At 40.6% G+C, this 23,672-nt stretch overlaps 1 protein-coding gene across 1 annotated transcript in view; it reads right to left on the minus strand.

Moving 5' to 3' along the window:
• LRRK2 (leucine rich repeat kinase 2) overlaps positions 1–23,672 on the minus strand; it is a 2,096,839-nt gene that overhangs the window by 795,766 nt on the left and 1,277,401 nt on the right. The window contains exon 34 of the mRNA XM_086967213.1: positions 21,475–21,662. Within this exon, the coding sequence (XP_086823339.1) occupies positions 21,475–21,662 (188 nt within the window). The remainder of the gene's footprint in view (positions 1–21,474; positions 21,663–23,672) is intronic.

Raw genomic sequence — 23,672 nt, forward strand, 5'->3', positions numbered from 1 at the left:
CCCATCTGCGTTGATACAACTGAAATTGCACACATAAGACTGTTACATTCTGTATATAGTTATGGTCATTACATGTTATGTCTCTTTAAATGCATTGCATCTTTCAGTGTTCTCACCACTATTCTTAGAACCTGTACTGCTGCTAGGCACCAGGTCAGTTGCCACTGTTCCTGCCTGCCAGCCAGATGCTGAGTTGCTGTGCTGCATTATCAGAAATAAATACTTCAAGATTTACCTGCTTTTGCCTGATTTCTAACAAAATTTGGCGACGAGGGTCAACAAGGAAACAAATCCTACTCCATCAACTTTGAAGCAGCACAGGTGTGGAGTAAAATATCTTTTGTATACTTTCAAGCAACTTTGAACCCAGAAGAACGACTTTAGAAGACGCTTTCTGCTACTGCACTGAAAATCCGGTAATCCCTTTGTTTTGCATCTTGAAGAAATACATTTATTTATACTTTTAAGACTGGTGTTTCGTTTTGAACGTAAGCACATTGAAGCGCGAGCTTGTTCACCTGTTCTCGACGTGCTTTCCGCAGAGCGAGCCTCTCTGCCTTCGTGGGACTCGAGGACAACAAGACGTTTTCCTTCGCGTCATCTCCTCGACTCGCGTGAGTAAACAAATCTGTTACAAGGCGCATGCGCGCATTCACGAGAGGACGTCGTGATACAAGGAAAACGGAACGTCCCACGTCATTTCTAAAACAACGTGCGGCCATTTTGTATTTCCGTTACCACGGCAACGAGTTTCCGACTCAATCAGCGCTAACTTGTATTTTCTGTTTGACTCGATTTCCGCATTTTCGAGTCTTTTGCTGCATCGACGCACTCTCTGGATTAACTTCAAGTAAGTGGTGAAGTGGTGCCGCCTACCCTATTTTCAGGATTTCTTCGTGAATTTTTACTTTCTGAATCGATTCAAAGTAACTGGTGACATTTATGATCCATATTATTTTTGAAGCTTGCATTTAACTACAATACTATAAGAGTCTGCATTTACTATTTTTCATTATTGCTTTGTTTTTCTGTTGCCATTCATTTATTCAACGCTGAACCTCTTTAGTATTATATTAAGCTACACATCCTGTAAGTCATGGCCATGCAATTCGACCCACCAGACAAATTTTTACAAAATAAAGGGGATCCTCCTTTGCCTTGGACACGTTGGAAGGAAGAGTTCATTAATTATATGAAGGCAATCGACGGAGAACGCATGGGAGCTGAAAGGAAGAAGAGCATTTTATTACACTGTTTGGGATCAGAGGGACAAATGGTTTTTAGGGCTCTCCCACAAATTCCACCTGCTGAAAGTGAGGGTGAAGGTACTAATGTGTACAAGGAAGCTTTATTGAGACTAGAGAAAAGGTTTAAACCTGTTACAAATATAGCCTTAAATAGATATAAGTTCTATACTAGAGCACAACATGATTCTGAATCGTTTGATGACTTTATTACTGCTCTCAGGTCTTTATCCATTCATTGCAATTTTGGCACTATGTGTGATGAGATGTTACGTGATCAAATTATTGTTCACGTCAAAAACAAGAAAACACAAGAAAGACTTTGGGAGTTAGGAGATCCTAAATTGTCTGAAGCCATTGCCATTGCTAAATCGTTAGAACAATCTGAGAAGTGGATGACTACAGTAAAAAAACATACAGAACATAAAACTGAGTGTGTGGATGAAGTTTGTGCACTCAAACGCACAGAGCCTCATTCAAGTGTAGGGTCTCATTCCAGTTCCAATTTTAATTCCAGCAGGACAAATTTTCATGGTACTGTAAGGAAGTTTGATAAAACCTATGTATGCTTTAGATGTGGTAGTAAAACTCATCTAGCCTCATATGGTGGTTGCCCTGCTATTAACAGGGAATGTAGGAAATGTGGTAGGATGGGACATTTTTCCAACATGTGTAAGGATATAAAAAGATCAGTTCCGAACACACAGGTAAAGATGGCATCTGTTTTGGAAGAATCTTCAAAGGCATGCAAGTGTGAATGTGCGGGTCATCATTGTGATGAAAATAAGGGTTTTGTGGTCTTTTTGAAAGAAGCTATGTCGAATGTTAATGATCCCACTGACTCTTTTGGTATAAAAAAACCTTTGTGTGAAGTTGAAGTCTTGAATATCAAACTGGAACTTATGGCTGACTCAGGTTCTCCATGGACAATTATCACCAAGGAATATTTTAATATCAAATTAAGTACGGTTCTCTGCCTGGAGAACATTTTACCACCTGATATTTGTGCTTTAAGTTTCAATGAAAGCAAAATTGATATGTTAGGTTTTTTTGATGTAGATCTCACGTTCAAAGGAAGATGTGTAAGTGTCAAGTTGTATATAGCCCTCAAAGGTATTAATGTACTGGGTTGGAGAGACCAATGGAAGTTTGGGATTACGCTCAATCCTCGTGCAGTGGATCCAGTGATGTTGGATGTGAATGCAGAAGTATGTAACATTGCTTTGGTTGAAAAGGATAAATTAGCCAATTTAACTACGTTAATCAAAACAGAGTTTAAAGATGTGTTTTCAGATAAATTGGGCATGGTCAAAGATTATTCCCACAGAATCAAACTTAAACAGGATGCGATTCCTCTCAAACAAAAATTGAGAGGCGTTCCCATTAATGTTAGAGAGGAGCTGAAGAAAATGCTTAATGATTTAGTTGCAGAGAAAATTATTGAACCTATAGAGTCTGCAGAATGGGTTTCGCCCATCGTTTTAGTTAGGAAACCGGATAAAAGTTTGAGAATGTGTGTGGACCTTCGAGCTTTGAATGCTAATATTATAGTAGACTGTCATCCATTGCCCAATATAAATGAAGTGGTATCAATGCTAGAAGGGGCGAAAGTTTTCTCCACTTTGGATTTAAGATCAGCCTATCACCAGGTTCCATTGACTGATGACTCAAAATGTTTAACAGCATTTATTACTCCTCAAGGTCTATTCCAGTACACCAGAATGCCGTTCGGTTTAGCTTCAGCGGCTTCAGTATTTCAGAGGGTGATGTTTAATTTGTTCAGAGATTTTGATAACTTTGTAAAGTGTTTTCAGGACGACATTTTAATTTTTTCAACCACACATGATGAGCACTTACAACATCTACGTAGTGTGTGTCGGAAGTTGGAGGAGAATGGTCTTACATTAAAGGCTAGCAAGTGTAAAATGTTCCAACATTCTGTGGAATATCTGGGACATACATTATCTGGGGATGGGGTAGTTCCGAAAAAATCGAATGTTGATGGTATTACTAATGCACCTCCTCCTGAGAATAAGGAACAATTACTTTCATTTGCAGGAATGTGCGAGTATTACAGCAAATTTGTATATAACTTTGCATCTAAGATGGAACCTCTAAGACGACTTCTCAGAAATAATGCTGTATTTGCTTGGGGACAAGAACAACAAACTGCCTTTGAGCTTATCAAGTCTGATATCTTACAGGCCCCCACTCTTAGACCTTTTTGTATAAACAAAATCTGCATAATCACGGTGGATGCAAGTATGTATGGGTTAGGAGCTGTCTTATCTCAAATTGCTGGGAAGGAGGAGTGGAATGTTTGTTTTGCTTCTCGCACACTCAATGAAACGGAACGGCGTTATGCTGTAATTGAAAAAGAATTGTTGGCGTGTGTTTGGGCCATAGAACATTTTCGCAATTATATTTGGGGCAGTAAATTCCTGTTGAGGACTGACCATAAGCCGTTGGTTAATATTCTGTCTACCGGGGGTGGATGGAGTTCTACTGCTCGCATAGCCAGACTGACTTCTAGATTGCAGGAATACTGTTTTACTCCAGAGTTTGTTCCTGGTAAGAAAAACGTCATTGCGGACTTTATGTCTCGCATGCCTTGCAAGAGTGGCTGTGTAGGGATAGTTGAGGATGCTGACATTGTCATGGTTTTAGAAGATGTTTTGTCAGGTTCTTTCAATGACATTTCTGAACAGTCTTGGAAACTTGCTTGTGAACAGGATGCTACCTTACAGAGTATAAAGAAGTTTATTTTGGAAGGTTGGCCTGACAAAAGGAATTTGTCAGATAGTGTTTTACCTATGTTTTCTGTCATGGATGAGCTAGAATTGGAAAATGATTTGATCTTCAAGTCTGGCAAATGTGTTCCTCCTGTGGGTTTACAGAAGGTGATTTTGGATTTAGCACACAATATGCACCCAGGAATGTCGGCTATGAAGCGTCTCATAAGGAATTACTTTTGGTGGCCTGGTATCGATAGAATGGCAGATCGCAGGGTAAGAGAATGTGAGGTTTGCATGGGAAGTGAAAAAATGTTAAAAGTTAATGTTCCCCCCTTGAAGTGTTCCACCTGGCCAAGTGAACCTTGGAAGAAAATTTCTTTCGATATTTCTGGTCCATTTATGTGTCTTCCAGTTGATTCCCGCTACGCCTTGGTTCTGGTGGACTACCACTCTAAATGGCCTGAGGTCAGGTTTGTGTGTTCTGTCTCCACTAATGTTGTGATAGATTTCTTCAAGGAGATATTTTCCAGGGAGGGCACTCCGTCAGTGCTTGTTACTGATAATGGTGTGCAACTTACTTCTGTAGAGATGGAAAATTTTCTTAAACAACTCAACATTAAACATTCTTTGGTTTCTGTTTATGAACCACATGAAAATGGTTTGGTTGAACGTTTCAACAGAGTATTGAAAGGTTTTGTATCTGATGTCATTAAAGTTGGGTCCAGTTGGAAGAATCTGCTAAGAGAAAAATTATGGTTATATAGAATAACTCCCCATTCTACAACTGAAGTCAGTCCTTTCCGTTTGTTAAAAGGGCGAGATCCAGCTTCCTCAATTTGTCCATGGTGGTTAAAAGACAAATGTTCAAATGTTTCCTTTTCAGATAATTTGTTAAAAGATGTTGCACAAAAAGTTGAATGTAAACAGCGTAAGGTTAAAGAATGGTATGACAACAGATGGAAGACCAAAGAACCCAATTTTGCCATTGGTGATTGGGTCAGGATTAAAAAACCTGGTTTCATCGCCAAGTGTTCAAACAAGTTTGGTAAGCCTATGAAGATTGTCAAGGTCTTTACCAACAGTGTTATCACTCAGGATGGTAAATTGTGGAACATAAAACGTGTTGCCAAATGTCCTTCATATCTAAATAATTCTGAGCCTTCTGTACAATTGCATTCCAATGATGACATATCTTCAAGAGTTAAAATTTCATCTCGCTCTAGATGTCCTCCTTCTAGGTTTGCTGATTATGTGTCTTAGGCTTTATCTTATTGTATCTTCTTTTTATGGAAGGGAGATGTGTTACATTCTGTATATAGTTATGGTCATTACATGTTATGTCTCTTTAAATGCATTGCATCTTTCAGTGTTCTCACCACTATTCTTAGAACCTGTACTGCTGCTAGGCACCAGGTCAGTTGCCACTGTTCCTGCCTGCCAGCCAGATGCTGAGTTGCTGTGCTGCATTATCAGAAATAAATACTTCAAGATTTACCTGCTTTTGCCTGATTTCTAACAAAGACATTCTTCACATGCCCGAAAAGTTGTAAAGAAAATAAAACCCTATCCAAAGCTAAAGAGTGTCCGGACTCTCACTCGCCCCACGCCACACCATATTATTAATTGATAGAATGTGACTCAAAGGGTTCTTCCAGATTAGTAATAATCAACTTCTATAACAATGCTACCACAAGAGAAATAACATATCTTGCAGAAATTGAATGATGACCTGGAGTATATTGCAACAGAAAATATATGATGATTTTATGGGGGGGTGATTTTAACATGTGATAATGTAATGCACAGTTTTGTAAAATATGTGGGATGGCACATATAGGGGGTTAGGTTTAGTACCAATTCAAACACAGTATATATAGTGACAAGATCAATGAATTGACATTTAAATTTGATTTGACATTCGCAAATAAAATATCATCACCTTTTGTAGCACACAAAAATACATTTAATGGGAGAAACAACAATGTTATTATTGACCATATCTTGTCCAACTGTTGCGCTGGTTTTGTTTTTAACTTCCTTATACATTCGATTTACATAAGTGACCACTGATGGAGCGAGGTGGAGAAACAAAATTTTGTATACCCCTCGTGAATTAATTTCCTCATAACTGTAACTTTTATTAATTGTGTTGTGTGGAAAATACTAATCAACATAGTATAGAATTTACAGATAAATACATGTGGGATTACTAATCTGCTTGTTTGGCGAAAATATAACTAACTAATTAATGTTGTTGTCGTGATGTGAAATAATGCAAAAGCTTTGAAATAAACAAAAGCGGCATGAATGTGCTTTTTGTGCATGTATTTGTGGCAGAAACCGAAGGATAAGTGAGTATAAATTGCATATATGTTGTTTGTTTGCTAGGTAATAACTAACAAGTAAACCTTAGTATGGGGGGGCGGTGAACAGAAGGGCTAAATTTCAATAATTAACATTTGTTTGTGTTTTTTTCTATGATAGTTCCCATTCTGGCCTGTGAGGCCTAGCCACAAAATGGCTGCTGTGCCAAACCACGAATGAAAGACAGAGTGCGCATGAGCACTATGAACAGAACTGAATGCGAGTTGACTGCTTGCATGGGAGATAGTTCAAGGATGGACTGTCCTAAAACCCTGTTGACTGCCAAAAAGCTATGGACTTCTCCATTGTGGAACGTGAGAGAAAATGTGAATATTGCAAGTTAAGGACATAACTGAGGAAAACTTGCACAATGACAAAGGACCATTTAATTTTGCTGACGGGACGGAAGTTTAGGAATGAAATGATGAGGTGATGCTTATCCACCCTTGAATTTGTCCAATCAGAATCTGAGTTCATATTGACAGTTACTTTTTAGATAGATAAAGTTAGTGAAATAGTGTATAAAACCCCCCAACTTTACTTAAGAAAAAACTCTTCTTCGATTTCCTCCTGAGATGCTGTCGGAATGATGATTTTCCTGAGATGTAAGATTTTCTTGAATAAATGTTTCTATTTCTTTGAATGAGAACTGAGCATTAGATGAGGTTATTAGTTAGGGTAATTAGGAGAAAATGAATTTTGGGAACTATCTGTCTTTTCTAATATTTGTGTTCTGAAATCTAAATAATAATGTCTATTTCTGAATCTTTAAAATAAATGAAAATGACTATTTGAAATAAAAAATTTCTTTAAAAGTTACTTTGAATAAAGAAATAAATAAAGCGAACAAACTGTTAGACATGCTAAACTTTGCTTTTAATAAAAATTAGTTAAATGGAGAATTACGCTGGTCTTGTATTTTCCTACGCCTAATTTTTTACTAGCAGATTCGTCGACCATAATGGTGGTGTGTCTAAATAAATGTTTTGTAAATAAAACCATGGTAAACTCATTTAAACTGCAGGTGTAAATAGTATAAATATTCAGTTTTAGTTTAGACACTCCGCTATGATACAGCAGCTCTCCTTTGAATTTCACCGATCCATGAAGTAGGTTGGAAGCTGTTTTGTGAGTAACTCCCAGTGTTAGGCGCCCCACTGATGAGTAGATGTATGATTTTGTACTTCAGAGAAAGGTGACATGATTTTAGAAACTATTTCCGGAGTAGCGCTGCATCAACTTTCCTGTGAGTTTGCAATTATCAGTACCATTTTATAAAAAGGGCCGAGACAAAACTATCCCACAAGTGAAAATTATTGAATTAGCAAGACGTACTGGTTACACCTTGCGTTGGTCACAGATTACCCCAGAAGGCTTTCTTAAACAACTGTTAGGAGAAAACAGAGAAGCCTACGAGGTATGCCTAAAAGACACTATGCCTACAAATTAAATTATATCGGCCTTTCTGACTATTACAAAGGGTATGCAAAAGAGCCTTTTTGTTGAGAGAGAGAAAGTAAAGCAAGAGAGAAAGGGGTGGTTCGACATGATATGTACTAGTTCCAACAAACCCCTAGAGGAGGCATTACATAAATCCCCAAGGAGCATTATTGAAGTTCGCCTCTGTAGAGCAGAATATAAACAGGCTGTGAAGCAACCGAAATTACATCTAAGAGAGATGACCTGGGAGTCCCTACAAGTGGCAAGTACTAGCAATGATAATAGGGCTTTCTTGTGGATAATTAAATCCTCACTATTGATTACAGACGAGGATCGCAGTTGCAATACTGGAGGAAGAATGGATGAAGCATTTTGCCAGTATATATTCTTTCCCCGCCGCAGTACCAGCCTCAGAGCAGGGACATAGTAAAAACAATATCACAATTACTTCCCAAACCGCCTCCATTATTCATTTCACCCAGGAAGAAGTTAACGAAGCAATACAAGCAACCAAAAGCTGTAAATCCCCAGGACCAGATACAATCCCAATAGACTTTATACAAAGATAAAATTGCTTTATAGAGCCCTAACTGACTGTAGTATTGAGGGCCAGCTGTACAGCAGTTTTTTTGTCATCATGGAGTGAATCAATTATTGTACCGATTTACAAAATGGAGATTGTTTGAATCCAGCATGTTACAGGACGATCTCCTTGCTTGATTCCTCAGTAAAGATAGCGAGCCGTAAAATTCTAAATAGATTGCAAGACTGGGTAGAAGAGCAAGGTAAAATGTCACATCTACAATAAGGCTTCCGATCTGGGATAGGGACAATAGAGCAGTATCTTTACTTGAACATGCTAATTTGGAAATATGTTAACATTAAAGAGAGGAAGTCGATCTTTCATTGGCCTTTGAGTGTGTTATACACACTAAATTATGGACAAAGATAAAGGAAATGGGGTGGAGATGCCAATTATTAGCTTTATGAGGGACTTTTACTCGGTTGCAGAGCCGGGGTTAGATTTGGGGATAGAGGAGAGTGCGCTGAAGCATTCGGTGTGGAGAGAGGGGTGAGACAGGGGTGCGTCTTGGCACCCTTCCTGTTCTCATCATATACAAATAGTGTGGGTGAGGAACTTGTGGTAAGCTCAAAAGTTCATCCACAAATAGGAATGTGCCCTGTTCCGGCCCTCCTCTATGCAATTCAATTTCAAAGCTTTTATTCGATTTGTAAATACAAATCATACAAGCAAAACAAATATATCAATTCATTTCATTAAAATTGTTATAAAATACAAGGTATGTACAGGGAAATCCGGAATATTTCATATGGGCAAAAGACACATACTAACAGGCGTTTAAACATTAGATCATAATTTAAGATATAAAAATAACTAGAGGGTGCGGAAATTATAATCGTACAGACAGGAATAAAGAAATTATCGCATGAAATGCTTATCCTGGCAGCTGTACATTATATAGCAAACCCAAGCCTAGAACTTGGGACATTGTAATTTTAGATTAAAAATTTAAGAACAGATAGGTACAGACAGGACGGTATAAAAATATAGCAGCACTAAACGTTTCCTGGCAGCTGTACCTTAATAGGTGCGACAAATCAAGAGAGCAAATATGTACAGACAGGATTGAGGGTAGTTATCGCACGGGGTGCTTATCCTGGCAGCTGTACATTTTAAGTAAGTACAGACAGGAATGTATAAATCATGGCAATACAATACTTTTCCTGGCAGCTGTACATTTCAATATAAAAGTAGCGACAAAAAAACAGATGTCCACATTTTCTAGGGCAGATAGTAACGCAAGGGCATTCTTAAATGACCGTGTATTGTATTTGATAAAAATAGGTTTTAAATACCTTAATCTTAAAAAGTGATAAAATTTGCAGAAAAGTAAGAAATGGCAGCAACTCTGACGTGAAACGTTGTCACAAGGGCAGGGAGTTTCTGATTTAAGTTTCTGTACTGGGAACGCTACAAGGTGATGTACAATACCCAGCCTGACGCGAGTTAGGACATATTGATGAGATGGACGGCTGACATTTAAGAGGTAAGCTTGGAACCCTCCTCTATGCAACAATGCTGTTCTCATGGCTCATACTCCCCTGGACCTACAGTCCTTCCTTACTTACTTTGGTGATTATATGAAGGAACTCGGTCTCCAAGTCAACCAAGCAAAAACCTTTATTATGAAGTGCGGAAAGAACAGCATGACATGTAGAGATATAAAAATAAATGACACACATATTAGTTTTACTGACACCTTCTCCTACTTAGGGATTTTATTTGATGGGGATGGTTCATGGAATAGGGCTATTGCTAATAGGAAGCTACAATTCAGCAAGGCTTGTATGGCCCTCAAAAGGTCAGCGAGAGGATTGGCCTCCAACCTACCTGAGATAATGATGACGATCTATAAAGCTAAATGCCTTAGTGTAGCACCTTAGGGGGGCGTACGGGGATATAAGAAATATGCAGATATGCAACTGATTGAAAACGCATTTTTTAGAAATTTTTTAGCAACCCCCAAAAGTACATCAGTGTATGTATGCCATGCCAAATTGGGTGCTCAATTCCATACAGATTTGATTAAGTTACAGGCAATTTTATTGTGGCAAAATTAGGACGTCAGAACATACAGGCTTTTAATCAAGTGATAATAGGGGACTGTCTCAAATCAAGATTATATTTAAGTATCCCGTGGTTGGCCTGTAAACAGCTTTTGTTTTGTGACATGGGCCACCCTGAATACTTTGAGAACCCTGAAACGCTAGAGTATATCAGTAGAAATACTCTAAAAAAGGAAGGAAGGACACATTTGGAAAGTCTTAGATAGATGATTGAAGGTCCTAAGGGTATGCAACGGTTACCACGCATTTTTTACAACGCGGTACCGTTAGCACGCTACTTTTACCACGCAGGTCACTACAACGAAATGCGCTGGGGGGCGCTCCAGGATAGTAAATACTTTAATTTACTATCCAACTCCTTTCCCTAGAGTCCACGGGGACTGGAGTTGGAATAGTAAATTAAATAATTTACTATCCAGCGCCCCTCCACGCAAGTCGTTGTAACGACTTGCGTGGTAAAAGTAGCGTGGTAACGGTACGCGTTGTAAAAGTACGCGTGGTACCGTCATACATCCGTCCTAAGTCCGGCGTTTAAAAAAAATCAATTGATCCTAACGACTTTTAATATGCAACCTTATCTTAGATCTGTTTTAACCCCTTCGATGCAGCGACTATTCCGCCGCAGCGCTAAGAGGGAGGCGGGGCCGAGTGGCGCTCCCGTGCTCGTAACGGAACCGCTCCATCACGGCCCGCGGGTGAGCTGTGCTTGTGACGGACCGGTTCCGTCACGGCTCTGCCCGCTCTTTAGAACATCAGCGCAGGCGCGGGATTCGCGCCGCGCAGGTGCGGCAAACGGGCGTGACGGAACCGTTCCGTCACCAGCATGGCCCACCCGAGGCTTGTGACAGAACGGTTCCGTCACGAGCATGGGAGGGGTTAAATTCACGGCACAGGTTTGTTTTGACTCGTTTAAGATTGGATATATTTAATCAATTAACCAGTTTCCCATATATGAATGATTGGTCAATAAAATTGACAAACTGCACATGCAACATTACAATGTTTCAGAATAACATGCATGTGGTTTTGTACTGTAAATTTTATTGATGATCAGACCATTTGGTTTTACACAGTGCCACCCTGCAAATCTTTTTCTGCAATCATTGCCTACGTTGGAGATTTGTTGTGGAATAGCATCCTTTTTATAGGCAGTTTTTTTATGCAAGGAAGAAAATGTCATCAGATAGAGTCTAACGGGGGTCAAAAGGCATTTATACAAAATGTGTCATAGTAGAATGATCTATGTGACTAAGAGAGAATGGTACACACTAGTGCACTTTAATAACTGTAATACTTTTTCATACATTTTTATCTTTGACTGAAAATTGGTAATTATTTTAGCTTGTCTGGATAATGTATCTCTGCTTATGCTTATATCTTATTCTAACGGTCTGAACTGAACACTTATGTATGTTTTGCGCAAATGCTTTTATGGATTTCTCTTATGCTTAGGAATAAAATTATGAAAGAAAGAAAGAGTAGTGTGCTGGCATCTTAAGTTTCTAACATGAAGGTTGAGAGTCTGCAGCCCAAGGCTCTGCAGCAGGTTGTTCAGGTGTGAGAGAATGGTCTCTACCAGTGGTATGCCATAACAATGCTCAAAAAAGTTGCAACAGGTGTGGGTTTAAACCAAATTCGCCTCAGTCGGGTGGATTCAAGCACATATTACATTTTTATCTATGGAATTTGTTGAGTAAGCAAATAGCATAAAGGTGTACTATCGCTGAAAAACGCGGATGCAGAATCTGCGCCTTGCATTAAAACAAAGGATTAAAACCATAAAAGTAGACATGTGATGCAGTATCTTTTGAAGAATTCACTGCATCAAAGAGAACTGATGAAATACATAGTATCAGTCAATTCAGTGCAAAGAACTTGTTTTTTCCATGCTCTCACAAACAAATTGTAAGTCATTTTGTATTGGCTTGGATTGTACAAAGGGTTATATCTGAGTCACCATTCTTTAAAAAATTAGATTTGCTACTTTCTAAAGAATTTCCCATTTAAAATGTTATATTTAATTATCTTCTTTGTTTATCTGCTATGGTGTTTTAAGGCCCCGACAGAGCTGATGAATTGAAAATTCCTTTGTTTGTGGCCCTGTTGAACTTGTTAACCACTTGGTCGCAGAAGGACGTGGAACTTTTTTTTACATAATGTATTGTGGAGGTATAATCCATAAGACTCTGAACTGGTCTCACTTGAATGTGCAGAAGAAAGGCTCTCAATGCCAGGTATACATCTCCTACTTCTAAACGTCTGGTGTGAAGATTCTGCTTCGGATAATATCTAAATGAATTGTCCTGTTCCCCGAGTGCACCCCACAGTAATGCAAAAAAGCATTCATTGCCAATATAACCTGCATTCAAGGAGGCCTGAAAGATTCCCCTTCATGCGTATTCATGTGGAATGACTGCAGTGGAAGCATTCATAAGAAGCAGAGAAAGGGTTATATGATTATACAACGCTAACAATTTCCACGCATGGCATTACCACGCGAATTTTACTTCGCAAGGGGCTTTAAAACGCAGCATTTTAGAACACAGGATTTTACAACGCAAAAAAAACGTTACGAAACATCTAACATCCCTTAAGCACACATTTCATTGAAAAGTACATAATGATAGTGATAGGGTAAAAAAAATATGTGTTGATTAGTGAGAGCGTTTGTCTTTTGTCACTTTCACAGTCCCTCTGAAAATGTGTCCCCATGCAATAACATTAAGGCTATTAAAATGTGGCATAGCATTATTAAAAACTAGAAATGTAAAAAAAAAGCATATTAACAGATTACTCATGCTTTTAAAAATGCTGCTTAAATAGTCAAAACTGCAGAACAAAGCAAACGATCGATGTATTAATCAATCAAAATAAAAAGATTACATTACATTTAAAAATGCATTTAAAGCGCGTTTAAATAATACTTTTATAAGAATAAAGATTAGTTTTCTTACCTGTCACCCGCACGCCTTTCACCATCAGCCCTTACTTCCACCAACCATGGAAACAAGCGTCAAAACACGTATAGCAAAATTAAAAAAAGACTTCTATAATGACGTACACGCAGGACGTAGGAACGAAGACCGGAATGAATGAAACTTGCGTGGTAAAGACGATCGTGGAAGGCACACACGTGGAAAAGACGTTTACGTGGCAAGTGTACCGTAGTAGACGTTACGGGTAGTAATGCCTTTCTTGTAAATGATGTTTCCCCAGAGAAAGAGAGATCAGATTCTTCAGGTGTGGAAAGAATTTGTTTTACAGCTGATATAATAAGGACTGCAGGGGTTTCATCTTTAAGCATGCATGAGAAACCAGATCAATGCAAAACAACATCAATGGCAAAAGACAAACAGAAGACCTGGTGGTCTGAATCAGATTCACTTAAAACCATGGAACCTACTGCTGAACATGGAACACCCTTTCTGGAGAAATAAGCACTAGTAGCAAGCACTTGAAGGAAGCTCTTGACCAGAATCATTCCAATGAACTGACGCCTTTGAGTCATCTAGGTAAGCGTAAAGTCAGTTTATTTGAGTTGAAAATGGATTATTCATTATGTCATCACATTGCAAACTCTTAGAGTGAGAGAAGACAAAAGGGTGAGCTGAAGTTTGCAAATGTTTGTTCTCTATCACAAACTCTGCTTTGGTAACTTGTAGAGCTGGGTGTCTGGAAATATCTGCCTTGAAGCTGTAAGACAGGTCAATCCTGTACTTGCTGGGCTTTCAGAATATGCAGCAGTAGCATTTTTAGTTTTTTTTAGGAATTTGCTTAGAAGAGTAAATCCAATATTGATTCTAATGCTCCTCCCTGCGAATCAGAAATTGTATGGGATAATACCCTTTGCCTCAACCTACTAGGGGGTTGCTTCTTCTGCATGGAGACTTTTATTCTGTTCGTCAACATGTTTGCAAACGTTGGTTCGGGGAGGATGCAAAAATGAAACTTCTCAAATAGGAGAGAAAATAACTCATTCTTACATCAGGAGTAGCCACTGGAACAATATAATTACTTCCATGTTCATGGCGACATATGAAACAAATCCTCTGACTAGTGTGCCTGGGCCTTGAGGACCAATCACTCAGAGAGGTTATGGTGTCATGGAAGGGGTTAAAGTGCAATGTGGACTCCAGCTGTCTAATCCCCCTAGGCCCACTTTCTAAGTGTTAGCTAAAGTACTTTCATAGGAGAGGACGGGTCTGCAATTTTTTCCTGTTAAGTTGGTAGCCCCCAAGTTTCTTGTATTGCTGAGCTGATCGAATTTCCCAACTGAAGTGAGTCCCAAAGCTTGCAAACCCATTCTGCTTTGCTAAGCATTCTGAAGGAAACTAACCACTTTCTTCCCAAAATGTATCTACCTCTGCACTTCAAAGACCACATCTAGGAGTTGAGCTAGGTCCCAGATAAACCAGTAGACTTCATCCATTTATGCTACTTAATGAAGACACCTGTGCCACTGACTGCATGAAGGAGAAGACACTAGAAGTAATACTTTTTTTTAAACAATCTGGTGCCTATATTGCATTGTAATGAAATTTATATAGCCCTTTCTACCCCTGATGAGGCGTCAAAGCGCTTTTTCGGTGAGTAAAGGATTAGTGTTGAATTAGTATAGTGAAATATGAAAGTATAGTGGTGAATAGGTTAGTCAGTTATTTGGATTCAGGAGGATAGAAGAAGAAAAAGGAATATGCTACTTACCAGTATGCATCTGTTCTTGGCATAGAGGGCTGCAGAGTGGTACATTATGAATAGATCGCCATCTCTTGTTGGCTCGGATGATTGCACTTTGTTTTTCTCTTGGAGAGTCTTTTGTAGCTTGGTGACTCCTCCTTTGGTTGGTAGTGCGCATGGGCATCGGCTCCATCCTTAGATTGGTTTGCCATAGTAGGGTTAGATGGAGTAGTATGATAGAATACAGATAGGAATGCCCATGTAAGTGTATCTAAATAAGATAATGTTGGAACAGACACAGGTTTCCGGGGAGGCTGGGAGGGCATGTACCACTCTGCAGCCCTCTACGCCAAGAACAGATGCATACTGGTAGTAGCATATTCCGTTCGAGGCATATGGGCTGCAGATGGTACATTATGAATAGACTATACAGCAGTTCTCTCCCTAGCGGTGGTCACCCGTGTCTGTTGCAACTGTCTGAAATAAAGTCTTTAATACAGCTTGTCCCACTCTAGCTTGTTGTATTGTGTGCACATCTACACAATAGTGCTTTGTGAAGGTGTGCGGTGTAACCCAGGTAGCTGCTTTGCATATGTCATCTAGTGGAATGTTTCCCAAGAATGCCATAGATGCTCCTAGTTTACGTGTAGAGTGAGCTCTAGGAGGAACAGTTAATGTTCTCTTTGCTTTTAAGTAGCATATTTGAATACATTTTACAATCCATCTGGCAATGCCCGCTTTAGAGATGGGATTGCCCTTATGTGTAGGAGAAAACGCAACAAATAGCTGTTTTGTCTTTCTGAAAGTTTGTGTTCTTTCTATATAATACAATATTGCCCTTCTGACATCCAATGTATGTAGGGCCCTTTCCGCTACCGTCTGTGGTTTTGGAAAGAAGACAGGTAATTCCACTGACTGATTGATGTGGAATGCAGAAATTACTTTTGGTAAGAATTTTGGGTTTGTTCTAAGAACCACTTTGTTTTGGTGTAACTGCATGAATGGTTCTTGAATCGTAAAAGCTTGTAACTCACTTACTCTTCTAAGTGACGTGATAGCTATGAGGAAGGCCACCTTCTATGTGAGGAATTGTATTTCACACCTAAGCATAGGTTCAAATGGTGGTCCCATTAGTCTGGTAAGTACTATGTTGAGATTCCAGACTGGGGAAGGTGGTCGTCTTGGTGGAATGACTCTTTTGAGTCCCTCCATGAAAGCTTTAATTGCTGGTACTTTAAACAGGGAAAGATGTTGCCTGTTTTGTAGGTACGCCGCTATAGCTGCGAGATGAACCCTGATAGAGGTATATGCTAAGTTACATTGCTGCATGTGTAGTAAATAGCAAATGATCTGTTTAGTGGATGCGTCCAGAGGGTTGATGTGCTTACTGTTACAGTGTATAGCAAACATCTTCCATTTTGCTGCATAGCATGCTCTGGTGGTAGGACGTCTTGCTTGTTTAATGATTTCCATACATTCTGGTGGTAAATCTAAATATCCAAACTCTATGACCTCAGGAGCCAGATCGCTAGGTTCAATTGTTTGGGATATGGGTGCATTATTTCTCCACGGTTCTGTGTAAGGTGCATGGGTAATAATCTTAGCTTTTGATGTGGCACCTGTGAGAGTTGTAGTAGCGTGGTGAACCACGGCTGTCTTGCCCACGTGGGTGCCACTAGTATCATTGTCATTGAGTGCTGCTGCAGTTTCCGAACCACTAACGGGATTAGTGGGAGAGGGGGAAAAGCGTAAGCAAATCTGTTGGACCAATTTATCCATAGTGCATTGCCCTGGGACCGGTGGTGTGGGTACCTGGATGCGAAGTTTTGGCATTTTGCGTTCTGATGATTGGCAAACAGATCTATCACTGGTTGCCCCCATCTTTGGAAGAATGGCTGCAGTATTTGGTCGTGCAGCTCCCATTCGTGTACTTGTTCTGACTCTCTGCTTAGGATGTCTGCTATCTGATTTTGAACTCCTGGTAGATGTTCTGCTAACAGATAGATCTTTTGAGGAATGGCCCATCTCCAAATGTCCTGTGCTAGTTTGGATAGTTGGAGAGAGTGCCCCCCCCCCCCCTGTTTTTGAATATAATACATTGCAGTCATGTTGTCTGTTCTGATCAGGACTGCCTTGTTCGTTATTTGCATTTGGAAAGCTTTTAGTGCTAGAAATACTGCTAATAGTTCCAAGTAGTAGATGTGCAGTTTCTTTTGTTGCACACTCCACTTCCCCTGAACTGTGTATTTGTCCATATGCTCTCCCCATCCGGAGAGCGATGCGTCCGCTGTTAGTATCACTTGTGGAATCGGTTCTAGGAACAACCGTCCCTTGGAAATGTTTGTTGTGTTCCACCACTTCAGAGAGCGATGCGTACGGTCGTCTACCAACACCAGATCTGTAATCTGACCTTGAATTTGAATTTGAATTTAAAATTATTTTTAAAGCGCACGTACACCAGCGGTTTCTTGGCGCTAACCTTGAGCCTGATTCCACTGTGTCGCTAGACACTCCTGTAGTGGACGCATTTGTAGTCTGGCATGTGGTATTAGCAGTATGCAGGAGGACATCATGCCTAACAGCTGCATAAACACTTGTGCTGGTAGTGAGTGTTGTGGTTGAAATCTTTGTATTAACCTGACCATTGTCTGTATCCTGATTGGATTGGGGTATGCTATGGCTCTTTCTTTGTCTATAATAGCCCCCAGGTTTTGCTGAATTTTGTTTGGTTGCAGGTGTGATTTTTTGTAGTTCACCATAAACCCTAGGTGGTGCAGCAATTGAATCGTCTTCTGTGTGTTGTGAAGACATTCTTCTTGTGACTTGGCCTTTATTAACCAATCGTCCAAGTAGGGAAAGACATGTATTTGTTGTCTTCTTAGGTGTGCTGCCACCACAGCTAGGCATTTTGTGAACACTCTTGGTGCCGTTGTGACCCCGAACGGAAGGACTTTGAATTGATAATGTTGTCCTTCCACTACAAACCTTAGGTATTTCCTGTGGGCTTTGTGAATTGGGATATGAAAGTAAGCGTCTTTTAGATCCAGTGTAGAAAGAAAGTCCCCTTTCTTCAGTAAAGGAAGTACCTGTTGGAGCGTGACCATTGTGGAAATGTTCCAAATTTATGTATGCATTGAGAGGTCTGAGGTCTAAGATTGGTCTTAGAGACCCATCTTTTTTGGGGATTAGGAAGTATAGAGAGTATACTCCTGTCCCTTGTTGATCTTTTGGAACCTTCTCTATGGCATGCTTTTGTAGCAGTGATAGTACTTCTTCTTTTAACAATGTCAGATGATCTTGACTCATTGGACGCTGTTTGGGAGGGATGTTTGGTGGGGTAGCTGTGAGTTCTAGGCAATAACCATGTTGGATAATTTGTCTCACCCACTTGTCTGATGTGATGTTTTCCCAGACAGGTAGGAACTGTGATAGACGTCCCCCGACCGGTGTTATGTGGTCTGGGGGAAGTTGTATTAAGTCACTGTTTTGGGGTTGGGGAGTTGCGGTTGTTATTATTTCCGCGGCCTCTACCCTTGTTGTTGTTACCTCTGTAACTACCTCTTGAATTACCTTTGGGTGACGTAGGTGTGAAAGAGGTGGATTGCTGATTTGTTCCTGTATTTTTTGAGCCTCCTCTATAGGTGGATCTACGAAAGGAACCCCTTTGTGTTGGCTGTTGCAATGCTCCCATTGACTTAGCCGTTTCTGTATCTTTTTTCATCTTTTCTAAGGTCTCATCTGTGCTTGAGCCAAAAAGTGTTTTCTGATCAAAGGGTTGGTTCAATAAGGATGTTTGTACTTCTTGTTTGAACCCCGAGACTCTAAGCCATGCATGTCTCCTTAACATGACACTGGTGTTGATGGATCTTGCTGCAGTGTCTGCTGCGTCTAGGGCGCACTTAATGGAAGTGTTAGTTATTATCTTTCTTTCCTGTATTAGCTGATCTGCCCTCTTCTGATGTTCTTTGGGGAGATGTGTGATGAGTTTTTCTAATTCATCATAATGTGCCCTGTCAAGTAGCGCCTGTGTATTGGCTATACGCCAGCTAATTCATCATAATGTGCCCTGTCAAGTAGCGCCTGTGTATTGGCTATACGCCAGCTATTTGCCGCTTGTGATGCTACTCTCTTGCCTGATGCATCTATTAATTTTGACTCTTTATCAGGTGGAGGGGCCTCTCCTGTAGATAATGAGTTCGCCCTTTTGCGAGCGTTTGAGACTACAAGCGAGTCCAGAGGTACCTGCCCTTTGATAAATATTGGATCCTTTGGAGCCGCCTTATATTTTTTATCAATTCTTGGGTTTAACACCCTAGCCCTCACTGGGTCTTTGAATATTTCTTCTGTGTGACTGAGAAGACCCTTCAGCATAGGTAGAGTACCTGATGTTCTTTGTGCAGTAGGTAGTGTCTCTAATAGGAAGTCCTCTATTTGAGGTCCTGTATGTAGATCTACCTTATGATATTTTGCTGCCCTATTAATGAGCTGTACAAACCCTGTGTTATCATCAGGTGGTGAAGGCTTTGAGGGATATAACTCTGGGCCGTTGTCCTCATCTGACCCTGCGTTATAATTTTCCCATGGGTCATCCTCATATGGGATAGTGTCATCATCCCCTTGAGGTTCTCCCTCCCCTGTATCACTGTCTACATCAGACTGAGGTGTAGATGGTCTTGGTGTAGAAGGTGCAGGAATATTTGGCATAGTGTGAGGAATAGGAGAAGAGGGTGTGACTTTAGGTCGAGGAGAAGTAGGAGGAGTTGTATTTGTCCCCAGTGTTCTCTTTTTTGAAGGAAGAGGTTTGTCTTCTATCTGTTCATTCTTCCTCTTCTTCGTCACTACTTTGCCAGTTTGTGGATCGATAAACAAAATCTTTTGTTTGGGATCTGTATGCTGCTCCTGTGTCGGTACCGAAGCCTTCGGTTCCGAAAGGTGCCTTTGTTTTCGATCGTCAATGTTCGGTGTTTTCGGCACCGAGTGTTTGCTCGATTCCGATTTTTTCGGTGTCGAGTGAGTCTTCGACGTCAAAGCATGTTTCTGTTTCGACATGGAATGTTTCGATGCCGAGCTTTCCCTTGCATGGAGCTTCGGCGTCGAAGTCGATGTCGACCTCTTCTCGGATCCGACATGGTGGGAGACCGAGAGTTTCGGTTTCAGTTTCGGTTTCGTTGCCGGGCCCGAAGGCGGGGCGTCGGAAACTTTTTTCTGCGGTTTGACCGGGCTTGAAGGCGGGGTCGTTACCACACGGGGTCGGTTTTTTGGTAAGGGGACGTCGTCACTCACGGTTTGTTGCACGTCGAGTTCTTCAACATCCGACTCGTCCCCTTCCGACCCCGACTGATCCTCATGATCCTCTTTTTCATGGAGGTGCTGGTCTTCGAACAGCTCCGGGATCGCCTCCGACTGCATTCTGGAAACCTCGTGTCTTCGAGCTCGACGATTTCTAATCGTCGACTTTGAGGAGAATGCTGCGCAGGCTTCGCAGTCCCTGGATTCGTGTTCAGGCGATAGGCAGAGGTTGCACACCTCGTGTAGGTCCTTGTGTGGGAACTTAGCACCACACGTTGGACATTTCTTGAATGGAGTCCTTTCCATGGACTCCGGGCTTGACTACGTCGAGAAAGGCCTCCTGTTCGTCGACGTAGATCAAAGTTTTTTCTTCGATGTTGGAGTCGAAACGCGCCGGAATGGAAATGAAATCGCGTTCGATAACAATACAGTCGAATTGGAAAGGGAATACGCGCCGATAAGTCACTTCTTTGCGAAGTCGATCTGGAGCGTCTCAATCCTCATCCGAACCCGATGGCGGAAAAAAACAATCTAAGGATGGAGCCGATGCCCATGCGCACTACCAAACAAAGGAGGAGTCACCAAGCTACAAAAGACTCTCCAAGAGAAAAACAAAGTGCAATCATCCGAGCCCAACACCAGATGGCGATCTATTCATAATGTACCATCTGCAGCCCATATGCCTCGAACATATTAATATTTATGTAGCGCTTGGTACCCCTGATGGGGTGTTTAAGTGCCTATATCATCCCTTGCTTAAGAGTAGCAGGATTAGATGCATAACAAAAGGACTTAATTTTCATTTTTTAATTAAAAAATGAAAACTACAATAATTAAAAAATAAGTGATGGAATAAAAAATAAATATAATCTGAAAAGCTATTTTGAAACTTTTCAAGATACCACCTAACATCTAGTCGAATATCTGACAATAATGCGAAAATCTGTAATCAGACGTAAAGCCACTTTAATTACAGTTATTCATTCTAAGTGGAGAATATCTGCATCAGCATTAACAACTTTTAATAGCTTGGTTAGAAATAAGAACAACATACATGTACAAGCGCACATTATTACCTGCTTGGAATAAGGAGCTGATCTTTTCTTAAAGGCAGAGCAATCTGGAATTTTTCCAGAAGCTTAAAATACTGTGACATATAATCCTTTGGAAATATGTTCTTTCTTGATAGAAATGTCTCCACACTGGAACGCAGAATAACTCCTTTTGAATACTCTGAAAGGCCTTCCTGTTTTACCATTAATATCTGCAAATATATAAAAAAGCTTTTATTTACTGTTGTGTTAAACTATGCCTTGTGCAGGATAGACACTGCGTGTTGGGTGCAACTCTACTACTTCGAGTCACCAAAATCTATAGTCACAACATTGGGAGTCACTGCATGGCAAGAGGCATTACATTGAAGGTAAGTATACGAAAGTGTTGTCATTAAAATTATCTCTTAAAATTAGCCGTAAAAATCCTGTGTGTGTGGGTTTGTATACAACATAAACAATTAAAATTAACATACAATTAAAAAAATAATTTTAAAAAGTGTTCATAGGCCTTGGAATAAATTAAAAATAATAAATATAAATAAATCAAATGAGATGCAACTCCAGCACACAGGCACTGTGTGGCAAACACAAAAAAGACATATATCTGATTCAATGTCCTTCAACTCAAGCACAAAGCAATGTGTGCTGGGCTCGTGCACCCCCTGATGCATAGACCCCCGCTTTTGGAGGAAAAAACTCCATAATATTAAAAATTAAGGTATGAAAAAAAAAGGGCCACACAAGTCAAAGAAGCAGTTAAAAAAATATATTGACTGATTTTGCCATACATCCAAGAATCATAGAAACAATCCCAATCTCCATTCTCCCTTCAAATGTTTTCACCAAAGCGTCACTAAGAAGAGGTGAAGAAATGTCTCAAGTGCAAGGTATTAATGTATGTGGGCAGTGATGGTACCTTAAATGGTGTACTTTTCCAGTGCAGTATTTCTCTATTCAGCTCAAATCACAGTTTATGTTGGACATTGCAGTTTGAATGTCATCTCTGTCACTTTTGCCCCACCACACTTAACATCTCCTGGGAGAAGTTGGCCTGGCATATGATGTTCACTATTCTAGTGAGCACCTTGCACCAGTCCAAACAACCCTGATGGTAATGGTTGTAAAGTCAACCTTATAGACCAGCTATCCTAGTGGTAGTATGGACAAAGCAGTCTTAGGCTAAACTCAAGGGGGCATGTGAAGCCAGCTGTTTTACCATATGTAAAGCGGAGAAGCGTGGCTCATACCTGGCCACCAAATTTGTCCCTTACAAACCCCCTCGCCCACTTCGTTCTAGCGAACAAGGCCTTCTAGTAGTGCCCAGAGCAAGAAAGGCAAGGCAGGGCAGCAAAGCTCTCTCTATAGCTGGACCGTCTCTTTGGAATAGCCTTCCCATCACCCTAAGGCTGTGCACAGAATATCTTCCATTCAGGAAAATGCTAAAGACCTTCCTTTTCAGCCAATAGACAGCATACGTGCTCCCGTTCCAAATGTGGCAGATGTCAAAAGCGCGGAGATGCTCCCTAGGGAGTCGAGACCAGCGCTATACAAGCCAGTAAAATAAAATAAAATAAAAATAAATGGTTAGAGCGGCAGACCGTGATGCAGAGGTCTGGCCCGGGACGAGGGTTCAATTCACGCCTCGGCGGCTCTTGGACTCATTCTCCCCGGACCTGATCATTCTCGCCTCGGTGCCTAGTCTAATCATGGGTCCCACTCTGTGACTCTGGGCAATAGCTTGCTTAATCTCCACAACGGCCCCAGCAGCGCTTGGATGCCTGGCTTCACCTTGGGGGTGCCCAGAAGTTCACATCTCGCAGAAAAAACAGGAAGGGTTTCACAGCGGTATGAATACAGCGCTACGAGACCTCTGGGTAGAAGGCGCTATATAAATACAAACACACACATTTGTAACCCATTTAATACCAAATGAAAGGACACCACACAGGATATATATATATAAAATATATATGTATTTATTTCTAAACAACCCCTCTGAACTCTTTATGAGTTCAGAGGCACAAGCACATAACAAGATACTTAATTATCATACAATAAGTTGCACAAAATACAGTAGGGCCCTAGGGGCACGCTAAACCATATGCTAAAATAGTGGTATAAGAACCACGTCACAAACAAATGATAGGCCTAGGACCTAGGGCATCGCAGGGGCTACACTGTACTACCAAAGGATAGGAAGTAGGAGGCCCATGGGAGGT

Source organism: Lissotriton vulgaris, chromosome 1_1, assembly GCF_964263255.1.
Source record: "Lissotriton vulgaris chromosome 1_1, aLisVul1.2, whole genome shotgun sequence".
NCBI lineage: Eukaryota > Metazoa > Chordata > Amphibia > Caudata > Salamandridae > Lissotriton > Lissotriton vulgaris.